We start from the raw sequence: 14,202 nt of genomic DNA, 5'->3' as shown, positions 1-14,202 counted from the left end.
CTGTCTTACATTCTCAATTCAAATGGCCTCCAAAGGAAAAAAGCGAAATTTTTCTTAGCATTGTAAGTCTTTCTTAACCACACATTTGTCATTTAGTTCATTTTCATTATTGCAGTGAAGAAAGGCATTCATTTTTCTTGCTCTAACTGTTAGGAAGTTTTATACTGCAATGCGACATGTTTTATGACTTTTTCTTTTCTTTGATTAAAAATAACAGATGTTCCTTGAAGTAACATAAAAGTAGCAAATGTTCTTTTGCACGTAAAAAAATTCTCTTTTCACTCATTTTGGCTAAAAGTAAACATGAATTTGTTAAGATTATAAGATAAATTATATTATCTTTTATTTAGCAATTTTGAAAGCTGTTTACATAATTAAATTACTGTATTTAGATACTCAGATGATGAAAATAAAAATCTTGCAACTTCAACAACCATTTGCATGCTTAGAAAGACTCAAATTCAATGACATCATGAAAATTATTCAAGAAATTCTTTCTTGCTTTTGCTCGCAACTGAGAAACAGATTTTTCTCACCAGTGTTTGCTGTAAAGTTCAAAGTGGTAAACAAGCGAAACAAAAGCGCATGTTTTTACCAATAGGAGAAACAAGTTTGTTGACCCACAGGTTCAAACATATCTTCCACAGGGATGAAGCCTTCAAGGAAAAACGATAAGGTGTGATTATAATGCAGGAAAAAAGCCCCCACCCAACAGCAAACTCCCTCGCCAAGATCCACAGTGCACACTTAAAATATCTGGCCACAGATTTCCATGTAAGGCAATACTTCAGCTGGTTCGTGCATTAGTATACAGAGAAAACATCCAGTGACATACTTTTAAATGATAGATCATTAGGATGAATACATTTCACTACTCACGGTAGTTTGAGGTTCATATTTTAGTGTTAGTATACAGCTCTTCAGATCTAGACCTACCCACAGAAACACGATCCGACAAAATCGAAATAGTATAAGTTTTTTAAACAATTCTTTAATAAACGGCAGAGCTAAAAATTAAATTATAATGTCGGATTTACGATATAGTATATCACAGCATAAAAATAATTATAATACTTTAAATCAAAGCCTTCATAGAGTAAATTTTTTTGAGAATGATCAACTGTTATTTTTAAAAAATATTAGCTATTAAGAGAGATGGTTGCTTAAAGAGTCAATATTGGATTGTTTAAATAATGACAATTACAATTAATAACAAAAATATTTTAAGCTATCATTTATGCTTTTACTTAATGAATTTTGCTTATAAGAACTGTTGCATCTTTTAGAAAATCTTTTTCAACTCTTTTAAAGCACATGCAATGCACCAACTTTTGCAGTATGTTAAATAAATTCTTTTATTTTTTTCCTTCTTTTTTTTTTTTTTTTTGATTATTTCCATAGCAACTTGTTGAAAATTAATTTTTAGTTTTGAGGAGATTCCTATTCTTATCTTTCATGTTTTTAGAAATTAACATGAAGCTTTTTTTTTCCCTTTTTTTTTTTTGAAAGCTTTCTGTACCCATGCAAGGAAAACATCAAATATTTATGCCTTTATTCAAAAATAAATTGATTAATATATAACAAGGGAAAAAGCAAGAAAACGTTCAGTTTAAGAGATAGCTTGGCCCCTGACAAAGGGCTGCTTAGTCTCTTATAGAGGATTTTTGACATGCAGTCAATATGAGAAAACATTGACGTCTTAGAAAATTGGTCGTTAACGGAGGTGGTGGGTTGCATAAGGGTTATCTTTCATAGCAGTTTCACAGTGAAAATCAAACCTTACAATAAAATCTTTATAATCAAAATTCATTTCTTCTTTATGAAAAGTATTTACGATTACTTAGAAACATTACTGCCATCTACAATTTCTAGACAGCACTTTACTCTACATTTCACTGTTTGAATTTCAAATCTTATACAGATTTCCGGTTAGCAAATTTAAGAGAATCATCTGTTACAGATAAGTTTTGGTTAGGGTCAATATCTCTGTTTTTTATTTTGTTTATTTAATTTTTTTAATAAATTGTTTGCACCATCATTAAAAACAGAAAACAATGGTTAATTTAAAAATATGTCATGGATATTTTACACATGTTATACAGCTTAGAAACTTTGTAATTTAAAGACAAAAAACAACTGCTGTAAATATTTTTTATTACATGCTTAAATCAATATCTTTTAAAGAGAGTTTCATAATAAAGCACAATATAAAAAAATGAAACAGTTTAACTCACTCAGCAGCTTTATGAGTCATTTTCCATCTCATGTAATTTTTTGAAAAATGCAGCTGATATAATGAAATGAAAAACAAATAAACAAAATATAATTTTGAAGTTTTAAACTAAGAAGCTGAAACGAAAGCATACAAGATTGCAATCAATTTAACAAAAAAAAAGGATAAAATCTTTGATAAAGATTTTTATTTATTTTTTTCCGGTAATGAATCATAACCTCGATGATTCACTACAGAGACTGCTACTTTTTTAAAAAGTATTTCCTGCTTGAAAATCCATTGTTATTTTTTGGACAACTGTTTGAAACTTGATAACCCTATATTCAAACCCTTAAACTTTGCACAAGTGAACAATTCTATTTGTGTAAATTTGAATATAGGTATGCAAATTGTTTTACACACTATTCAAGTCGTTATTCACATATAGCTTATTATTTACTGAATAAAAATATGTTATCCAACTAAGGTTTTACTACAGTTGGGACAAAGTAGCTTGGTAGCATTGCAAAGACTATGCAGATCTTTATCACAGCACTATGTACGCTGTCAGGTTAGATTTGCCATAACTATACATACTTTCATGTTGTAGGGACTGAACTTTCAAATGTCGATGATTTGATGCTAATGTTGAGGATTGGTGATATATGACTGCGTTCATAAAATTTGCAGATAACAACAAATGATTGGCTAATAGCAAAAGGTTGCTTTAGGTTACCACCAAAAAGAGTTCTCAAAGCAGTATCTGAATCCTGCCATGAGAACATGAAAATAACTTGAAGACTTTCAAATCTGTCTGTGGTCTCTTGTTTGTCAATTTACAACAGAAATAATCTAAATTACAATATGAAACTATCAGAGACAAAACTTTAAAGCAGACTGCACTTTTAGAGAAGGAAAATGACTCATAGAGACAGTAGAAAAGTCTTTGTTTTCATCCTTGAAAAGCTTCTCATCAAATTTATAATTGTCTGGAAATGACTAAGGCTTTTATGTTACTCACCAGAACCTCCCAATAGCTTCAAATTGCAAATGTTCACAGCGGTCCCAATTATAGAGAGACAGAGTTGTATCTTTCAAAAATACTACACACACATCAAAATAAACAGCTAGAAAGTGAGTCTTCAAAGCAGAAAAATAACATAACTAACTGGCAGACAGGTTAATTTAACTTCTTTTAGTATGTGTTATATAACAATTAAACCCCCAAAATACTAAAACACTTATATTTTAATAAGGTAAAGTTGTCCCTATTCACTTCTTTTATTCACATTAAAAGTTAGACAATTTTCGGGGGACTATATTTCCTTCAGTATTTGACAAGACAATCTGACTTGCTGATGATATATTTTAAAAGTTAGGATATACCTCAAATGAATTCAACATGTTCATTGTTGCTAAACTAGCCCCATTCTAATATCAGCAGACTGACTTGCTGATGATACATTTTAAAAGTTAGGATATACCTCAAATGAATTCAATATGTTCATTGTTGCTAAACTGGCCCCATTCCAATATCAGCAGACTGACTTGCTGATGATATATTACTTTTAAAATATATTATCAACAATCTGACTTGCTGATGATACATTTTAAAAGTTAGAATATACCTCAAATGAATTCAACATGTTCATTGGTGCTAAACTGGCCCCATTCCAATATCAGCAGAAATGCATGATGGGCAATAGCAATTGAAGAAAACAACATTTTTAGTGTAGGAGCGATATTGGGGATGAAAGTGCTAATTTATGTTAATTTTTTTTTTCATTGAGTAAGCATTCACTTTCAAACATCATACATGTACATAAAGAAAAGTGTGAGAAAAGAGGATTGAAAATTCTTATCTCACATGAAGTCTTCAATTTCTTCAAAATCTCAAATGTTATTTTATTCAAAGAAAGGTAAAAGTTTTCAAATTCTAGTCACATTTGACAATTTAAGTAAGGACAGTAGAAAGTCACTTGTTAACTTGAGGTAAAGTTTGAGTATAAAGTCTTTGTGACAAAAGAAAGGGAACATTCTGAAGATTGAATATTCTGAAACTTGCGGATCGAAAATTGCAAAAATATGCAGAATTTTCTGAAGCCCAGTCACCCCTACTTAAATAGTGGCAATTATCAAAATAGCCATTAGGTTAAAAACAATCCATATGATGGAGATTTAGCATTACATTTTGGTTTAACGGCAAAGCAATAGTTAAAAGATTGTGAGGCATTAATTTCTGAAGGCAGAACAAGTTCTATTAATTTTAGTATTTATTTTGAAAACAAAGCTAATTATCTCCACTACACATGATTTATCCTCACTTAACTGACCTTCCAAAATAGTATTAGAGAAGGGAGTTTCATCTTTCAGTCCTTGGTTGAAAGGATAAAATAGTTAAAAGAAAAGATTCTCTTCATTGTCTCATTCTTATTAAAATCACCGTTGTTCTGCTTATTAGAAGCAAAAACTGCTGAAGTAACAAAACCAATGCTGATAACAGTAAAACTCCAATATGAATTTTGGTTAACAGTTAACAGCAAAAAGGGGGTTTAAAAATAATATTGTATGGAGGGAAAATGTTCTACAAATGATTAATGAAAGCTATCCAAAAGAGTATGAAATTTATTTGGTCAAAAAGAACATAAGAGTTTACACTAGTTTGTAATTTTTGTTTTAAATCAATTTCTGATAATGAAGAGAAAAATGTTTGTGATAAGGGTGATTCTGAATGGAACAAGTTCTGAATTTCAGAAGCACTGAAATAAACTACTAAGGCAACTAAAAATATTTTTCAACAACTTCAACTGGTCAAAACCCAAGTTTATCAATTACTTTAATAGTAGATATCAAATTACTTTCAGATAAATCGCAGTAGTTCATCTTAGAATACAATTTACTAATTTAATACCTTAAACATTCGGCGGAAAAATTTCTATTAAGGAATTAAAAGAATGAAATACCATTATTTTAAACTTTTTTTTCTTTTAACTAAAAAATTGTTGCCTTTTTTGTACTAAAGGATAGCTTTTTTAAATTCTCAGAACAAACATTCAGATGTTATGGAACATCATAACCCCAGTTAATAATATATAAAATAGACTATAATTAACTAATATAATGTGTCAAAAACTAAAATCTAATTAACTATAAAACTAAAAGATTTTTTTAATTCCTTGTTAAAAAATATACAATACACAAAATAACAAATAAAAAATAATTATTATTTAAAAAGAAAATATATAATTTTTAAATTTTATTATTTATTTCAAGATAATAAATCCCTTTAAAACTTAAATTGATGCTAATAAAGCCTTTTCATAAAAACTAAACGAGAAGTACATTGAAGGCAAAAATTAAAGAGCAAAAAAAAAAAAAAAAAAATAATAATAATAATAACTTAATTACTGAGCTACCTAAATAAAGCCTAAAGTTTTGCCCTTTTTATCAATTTGGCAAAGGTGTAAACCAATTACATCACACAAGGGGGCAAGAATCCAAGCCAGTTAGTTAAGAATAAAACGTGGTAAATTTAAGGATGAATACGTACAGTAGGTGCCAACTTTATCTAATACTCACGTGTTACACCACACTTGAATTAAGTTTTTATCTCTAAAAAATTAAAAAGGACGATTTAAGATCTGCTTTCTGACACAACAGTTACTAACATTCAAACAAAAGAAATGCAGTACATCTTTGAACTGTCATGTTCTAGCAATTTAAGTTATTTTTATTTCATCACAATCTTCAGGAGTCACTGCAGTTAACAGCTCGTAATACAGATTATGGCCCTGTTCAGACAGTATCTAAATTGAACATCTACAGCAAATTTAATCTCATTTTAAATGCAACTCTGTATTACTTTTAAACAAAAGGTGGAATTGTTGTCAATGAGTAGTTGTGATTTTGGATGACAAAACTCACGACTGAATACAAATGAAGCGAAGTGAATTAGATTTTTTTTTAAAAAAGTAGACACACTAAAACATGCAAGAAAGAAACCAAAAAAAAAAAAAACTATTCCCATTAAGCAAATATTCAGAGTACTAATTTTTATCTTCCAGATACATTAAAAAGAAAAAGGAACAAATTACTTAGCCAGGTAAAAAATGCTACACTCAAAATTAGCCTAATTGAACCAATGACAGAACTAATAAGAAAAAAAGTATATTTAAAGTATAATTTTCATTTTTATTTCCTTAAATTATTAATATTTGTAATTGGGGGAGAGGGAGCTTTGTCCAAATGTCTCAAAATAAATGAATAAATTTAAATTTGTAGCAAAATCCTTTTGCTATGAAAATATTCATACAAAATTAAGGTTTTATGAAGAACAAAATATAGAAATGGATTCCATGAACAAAAAGTACATTGACCTAACACACTCACAATATGGGAATCTTACATTTTCAATCATACATAGAAAACTAAGCTGAGAAACTGAAAATACAATTAAACACTACAGAAAAGATGCACTGCATTTTAAATGACTTTTACAATTAACTGATTTAAATAATAATCTAAATAACCTGCCCATACCCAACAGGTCGATTTACTTACAGTTGCAGCCAAGATGTCGTGGGGGCAGCATGCGAGTAAAAAGCTTTTACACACCCGTTGATCTGTAAAATGGACTTTGAATTTGTTGTTTTCTCCTGAAAAAAAAAATGAAATGTTACAGAAAGTTTTTTGGCAACATGGATTTATTATAACAAATATGATTAAATCAAGCTCACAAATCGTGAAGTGATGAGATGATTAATGAGGAATGGCGATTGCAGCTAAGGAAGAAAGAGATACGATTAGGAGCAAACTATAACTCTCCCCAAATGCTTGTGACAATAACATATTAGGATTGGCAGTATGGCCGGGCCTGCTATTTGGACAATCAGAGGACGAGAGGTGCAGATTAGCGGTCGCTGCTCGTCAAATGGCGACCAAAACTTTTTAATGTCGACTAAAAATTTCAGTGCTGATCACCAATGGGTGGCAAAAAAAAAAAAAAAATTCCCCCTGCGTTAATGTTATTGCATTGTGCCTCGTAACCAGTTTTTTAAGCTGTGGTGGTCACGCTATGTGCAACTTCACGTGCAAGAAGAGTTGAAATGTTGCCCCTCTCCTCACTGATGCCTCTCGTTTGATGCACAAAACCAGCTGCACGTAGCTAGACACTTTCCATTCAGGGGGGGAAGTGAAAAACCCCTGCGGTCCAGCAGACATGAACCTCAAACGCAATCAAAGTCAAATGATTGATTTTTTATTTAGGGAGCCATGTTGAATTTGAAATCATTTTTCGATCGAAAAATTGCATCTCGAGATCGAAATTTCATTCCTTTTGCATCTTGTAATAATTTTAATATTTTTGATAATTTGAAGTTATTTTGACGCAGGCTACCTTAATTTAGCTTATTTTATGTTTAATTTCAATGAATGGATTTATTTTTGTGGATAGATGCTTCTTTTGTAATCGTACATCGCGGGAAAACTGCACCTCATGTTTGAGATTTCAATCCTTTTGCATCTTGTACACATTCTGATTTTTTTGAAAAGCGAAAGTTGTTTTGACATATGATACTTTAGATGAATTTGTTTTACATTTTAATTTTAAAATATGAATTTGCTTTTGAAGCCAGGCTAACTTTGAAATTGTACTTCGCGCCAAAAATTGCATCTCTTGATAGAGATATCATTTTTTTTGCATCTTGTAAATATTTTAATGTTTTTGGCAGTTGGAAGTAATTTTATGACAGGCTACTTTAGTCAGCTAATTTTATGTTAAATTTTAATGAATGGATTTACTTTTGGATATATGCTTCCTTTCTAATTATACAAAGTGGGGCATTGTATCCCGTGCTTGAGTTTTCAATCCTATTGGATCTTGTACATATTTTAATATAAATCACAATTGGAAGTTGTTTCGGCGTAAGCTACTTTAAATTAGCTTATTTAAAGTTTTATTTAAAAAATAATAAATACTCTAATTTTTGGGAGGCGTCCCGACATTGCAAACAGGATTCACGAAAAATCACTTCCAGTGTTTCAGATTTCAATCCTTTTGCATCTTTTAATTATTTCAACGATTTTCTACGATTGAAAACGACTAAAAAATGAATAAATTCTGTTTGCATATTTACTTATTTTACTACATAAAAGAATGTTCTTAAAATGCTTTAGAGACATATGTTTTCTTTCAAAATAGTTACTGTGTAACTCCAAGTTATTTGCTCAAACCTCAAAAATAAGACAAAAGATTAGTCGAAATTCTGCAAGAGATTAACAAAAGTGCTGGCAAATGAAGGGCAATTCCATGATAAGGTCAACCAGATGATCAAATTTTCAAAATTAAAATTTCTAAACAAATGAGGTGTCATTTTAAAGGTAAAGAGTTGTATATTTTGAAATGCCAGTCTAAAATTTGATCACTTCAATTATAAATAAGTTATAGCAGGTTAAACCAAGGTCAACATCCTGAGTATTTTCAAACCATATTTAGTGACTCTTCAAGAAATTCTGTTTTTTCCAAAAAATACATACTAATATTATAAAATGAGATGAATAACCATTTAAAGATACAATGTGTTGCTGGTGATGTTGCAAAAATGTGTCAAAATATAATTCATTTTGATTTGTAAAAGAATTCCTCTGGAGTACATTAAGTGTTTTACGTCCGACACTAAAATGCGCAGTTAATTATGCTGAGGCAATAATTTTAAAGCTACATACATGTATTTTTGGGTACAAAGTAAGAATTTCAATCTCTTTGATGTAACCTATTTTCATTTTGTAACAAGTGAATATTTTTTACTAAAATCTAGGTATCGGACGTAAAAAAATTTTTACGTCCGACACCATTTACGTCCGACACTGTTACATTCCTTTAAACAACATATGTTTTCAACTGTGTATCTTCTTTTTTTGCTTTTAATTTCAAAGTTAAAGCGAAACAGGCATAAAAAACAACTTGGTGAATTTATTGTATATACATTTAGGGTTGATAGGGGTAAGTAGGACCCCTTTTGAGAAACGATATGTTGAATGAACGTAACACAGTTGATTAAGATCAATTTTGGCAAATTTGCCAAAACTATAAGTGGGAAAAGAAATTGGAAACACTAAATGACTACGTCTACTTAAAGTTGGCTAAGGAAGAACCATTATCAACATTCAACCCATATAAATCTTGATGGTTTTCTTTCAGGTAAGTTTCAGATAACTTATCTCCAGTTTTTGTAGCTGAACTATCAATTCCTACTAGAGACGTACCGAGTAGCACTTTGGCCGAGTAGCCGAGTACTCGGCCGAGTACCGAGTACCAATTATGTTTTAATAATAACCACCGACACACATGTGATGAATTTTGAACTTATTGGAATAATGGTACAGACCATCTTGTCCATATAATTGTTTTTAAAACTAAATTCCTGCTGAAATTTAACTACGCATTGTTTAAAAAATTTTGTTTATGTCAAAAATTTTACAAAAAAATTATTTTTAAAATTAAAAATAAATAAGTTAAAGGTATGATTAATCAAGTTGGAATTAAAACAAATTATATCAATCTATTATAGTTCTAGACTGCCAAACATAAATAACTTTTAAAAGCAAATAAAACAAATGTGCAGGAACACTGCAGACACGTGTTTCTGCGCTACAAGGAATGTTTTTTTCAGTGCATAAAATGTGAGCTAAAGAATGTAAAGACATTCGACAAAAAAATACGACTTTTGTCGGATGCCTTTAAATCCACGAGATCACATTTTGTGCATTGAAAAAGGAATTCCTTGTAACGCCAAAACACGTGTCTGCAGTGTTCCTACACTGGCTTTTAACGTTGTTTTATTTCCTTTTATTTTTTAAGCAAAGGTATTTTAATATTTCTTATAACTAATTTTTGTTTGTAGCAAAAATCCATTTTTAATATAAAAATTCCATATTTTCTATACTTGACTTTTTTGCAAAAATTTTAATAAATAAATTTTATTAACTTTTGGGACATTAAAATAAAGATTTATTCCATTGAAGCATTACAAACTTCATTATTCTCAAAATTTAAATTTGACTTGTAAATTTGAATTGTAAATGATTGTAGAATATTATATATGCTTGTGCTTTTTTTATAAATTTTAATATCTGTCTTGGACAATATTCAATTTTTTGCAACTACTCGGTATTGACCGAGTATCTGATTAAAATTTAGCTGAGTACCGAGTACTCCGCAAATTGGCCGAGTAGGCCAAGTACCGAGTACTCGGTATGTCTCTAATTCCTACTACGTCATCACAGTTGTCTTGTATTTCACTAATACAAATATTTCATCAAAGTTGCTTTTGATTTTCAAATCCTCACTGTTAGGGGAGGGAACCACTTACCCCATAGTGTGGGGACGTCTTATAGAAAAATTTTACAGGGTAAGTGGGGCCCTTCCTCTAAAACAGTTTTTAATAATATTTTACTCAAAAATTGATTGCAGTATGCACTTTAAGTTAAACTGTGCATGAATATTTAATGACCATAAAAAAATTAATGCTAACCGGGAAACACTTCTTCGAAAAATGCTGCATAAAATCGCCAAAAAAATATTGTTCAGATTTTTTTTTTTTGACTAAGTTCTCTGACCTTGAAAAAAAATTCCACGTAACCTAAATATATGCAAAACTAATCACTATGATGAACCATGACATGATCAATGTAAAAAAGTATAAAAACCATATGGATATTTCAGTTTTTTTTGGGGGGGGGGGTGACCCACTTACCCCAGTGTCCCACTTCCCCCAATCAACGCTACTTTTGAATTTACTTGGTAAATTTTGTTTCAGTATATGTAACCTATCCTTATATATTATTTCTGTAGCCTGTTTTTGGTTTCTACGCGAGATCTTCCTCAATTCTTGATCGATTTCTTTGATTTACACCTTATTTTAAAGCTAATCATGCAGGCTACTGACGAAAAATAGACCCACGGCCTAAAAACTGTTTTTTTCTGTCAAAAAACCAGTTTTAAAGAACCAGAATGAAGTTTTCGGTTAAATTTATAACTTTAACTTGCAGTGAGACCGACGGAGCTGAATAGCTTGATTGGCAGAGCGTTCGACTGGTAACCAGGAGAATGCGTGTTTGGGCCTACGTCCGAACAATCTGCATCAAAAAATTAGATAAATATCGCGCATTACACGAACTGTTGGGCTAAATGCCTTTATTTTTGGTTCTTGAAGGATTTCACCAATGTTTTTTAAAAAAAAACATTTTGTGACTTACCTTTTGCCATTCCGGGAGAAAAACCTTGCGCGGGAAATCCCATCCACCTGCCACCGACACTCAAATGTCCGAGTTTGAATCGGAAGTGTTCGGAAAAACATGTGGCACGCTATGATTGGTTGCCGTCATTCGGCAGACGTCGGTAAACTTCCGACTGAGCACATGTCGGTCACGTGAGGAAACCATGTTGAGGTGTTGAGTGCTGAATGTCAAATTAAATAAGAATTGTGCAACCGGCAAGCTGTGTGATTACCGAGTTGTGTTGTTCTGGCAATATGCAAATAATGTAACGTCACATTGTTTCGAGAAAGGCCGAATCTGGCTATAAATACGCAGACCGGCCGTAGCTCGATCGCTTGGCACTGCTACTTTTCTTTTACTCGTCTCCTCGTCTTGTGTTGTTGATGTTTTGTGAATGTGTTTGTTAATGTCATCATAAATTTTTCGCTACTGGCCTCTCAGGTGAGGTCTGATCTTTCCTGAATAATGCACTGCTGATGTCTTCAGTTTGGAAAGCGCGTGCTGTGATGACGTCTATCAAAGTGAAAAGTTATAATTTTCCCTGATGTGGGTCGTTTGTTATCCGGGGAAAGAGGATCGTGTCCATCTTCGATATGTTTTTTCTCCTGATGTGGTGAACTGTTGCTCACGTGGTATGAACTGACCAGCCTGCAATTCTGGTGGAAATTGCTATGCCGTCCATCTACCGGTGAGGTGTCACCATGGAACATCGACAGGACTTTTGATCCATGCACGGACTTATTGTAAGATCTTTTTTTTAATTTTTCTTCGGGGAACAAATCATTGTGTTGTATTCATTTTCTCAATATATGTTAAATAAATGTTTTTCAGTGTAAAGAATGATTCATGTTTTATTTTCTTCGGGCAGACCACTACCTCAAATTTTTAGTTGGAAATGAGTTGCCTAATTTTCAGCTTAGCTGTAGGCCATTAACCTCAAATTATATCCAACACGAAAGCTTAATATCAAAGAATAACAAATATGAGGAAGTAGAATAAATGATGGAAACGGTCCTTGCTGCTATGAAAACTTGATGCAACGTTAAGCTAAATTGATTCCTAATTGTAAGGTTTTTTTTTATATAAGCTTTGGCTCCAGTAAGAAAATTAAAGCATAATGTAAGCGAATATATAAGTATAAGGTTTAAGATTTCAGAGTACAATGGAAATTGTTTTTTGTTCAGAAAAAAAATAATAAATCGTATATTGAAACATAGATTCCTCAAATGAATTTTTGACTCTTTGTACAAGTAAAAAAATTACTACCTCAATTTGAAGGGTAAACTATACTTTTTTTCTTCTTTTTGTAAAAAGCAAATAGCCTATCACATTTTTACGAAAAGCTGTGCTTAAAAAAAAAAACTTAGTTCAAATTATTTTGCATTTTAATCATGCTGTTAAATGATGAACATGTGCTGCCATCTAAGTCATAACGGTTCAAGCAGCCTGCGATAACAAATTGTAAAAAATTTCAAAAAAAAAAACAAAAAAACAAAAAAAAACACTTCTGTTCAATATCTTATCTTATATATTATTCGCCGCTCATTTTAAAATTTATTAGGCCAGCTAATGACGAAAAGTAGACTTAGGTCGAAAAATCAAGTTTCCGGAAACGCCCCTTGCTGTTGTAAAACCTTGAACAGCCTGAAGTTCTTATGCAGATTTTTTTTTTAGCAAAGTTCTAATACAATTTTGTAATTTTTTGATTCGCTTTCGCCAAGAAAAAAAATAAAATTAACCTGTGTGTGTGTGTATGTTTTTAAATAAAGCTTAAAAGCACTGGACTTAGTTGTTCGGTTAAATTGATAGGTTTTTTTTGGTAGAGTGTTCGGCTATAAACTAACTGAACTTCGGGCAAGCTCGGGCTGTCCGACATAATAGGGCAATTCCATGAAAAGTGAAACCAGTAGGTCAAAATTTCATATTGCAGTTATTTTGCTATATTATACATCATTGTAAAGCTTGAAATGTGTATTTTCAGAATATTGCATTGCTTTTTGAATAAAAATTAAATAATAAATTTTTTTCCTAGTTGGAAGTATGATAGTCGGATCTTCAAAACAATCAGAAAAAAATACCCCTTTTTCAAACGCTTATTTCTAATAGCAAAATAAAAATAACCAAAATTAATTGCAATACAGCTGAAACTATTAACATAATACTATAATAACATGCATTTATTTTTATTTTTTTACAAAATAAAATCAGGCAATTTAAATTTAAAAAAAAATGAAGTTCAATGTTACGTCCGTAACAAAAATTTAGCAAAAGTTGTCGTTACTTCCTAAAAAATCAAAATTAAAAGAAATCCTTTTTTGTCCTTTTAGCAATTCATTAGAGTAATTGTTTACCATAGTTTAAAACATTAGAATTTCTTTAGTTTTTAAAAAAATGGCGTTACAGACGTAACATTTTTTGTTACGGACGTAACAAAAAGCAGTACGTTACGTCCGTAACACATGTATATTTCCAATTAAAAAGAAAAAAAGCACAGGATGGGCAATGAAAATATAGGGTATGACATGTAATATGATATAACAAAACTTCTAACACTGTGAATTTCAAAATTTTATAAATATTAGGGGATATTTAATTTCATTTTTTTAAATTATTGAAATACACATCGTCGCCTCAGAGCAACATTAAGACATCTAATCCTAGGAATAACACCAAGATATCCTACTGTTGCTCTGAGGTGTTAATCTCAAGGTATG

General features: G+C 31.0%; 1 protein-coding gene across 3 annotated transcripts in view; it reads right to left on the bottom strand.

Moving 5' to 3' along the window:
• The window catches only part of LOC129228122 (putative RNA-binding protein Luc7-like 2), a 40,996-nt gene that overhangs the window by 17,253 nt on the left and 9,541 nt on the right, over positions 1-14,202 (bottom strand). Inside the window, exons 1-2 of one of the 3 annotated variants that reach the window (XM_054862769.1) lie at positions 6,773-6,856; positions 596-656 (exon numbers count right to left, since the gene is read on the bottom strand). Coding sequence is in view for 1 of the 3 variants with exons in the window: in XM_054862767.1 (XP_054718742.1) it covers positions 6,773-6,867 (95 nt within the window). In the remaining 2 variants the exon portion in view is untranslated. Of the gene's footprint in view, positions 1-595; positions 2,520-6,772; positions 6,868-14,202 lie in introns of those variants that run through there. The other 2 variants (XM_054862767.1, XM_054862768.1) reach the window with 2 other exon arrangements.

The sequence above is a fragment of the Uloborus diversus genome, chromosome 8 (genome assembly GCF_026930045.1).
Source record: "Uloborus diversus isolate 005 chromosome 8, Udiv.v.3.1, whole genome shotgun sequence".
Classification (NCBI taxonomy): domain Eukaryota; kingdom Metazoa; phylum Arthropoda; class Arachnida; order Araneae; family Uloboridae; genus Uloborus; species Uloborus diversus.
Note: the sequence above shows the minus strand (reverse complement) of the source record. Positions and strands in the feature narration are given on the sequence as shown.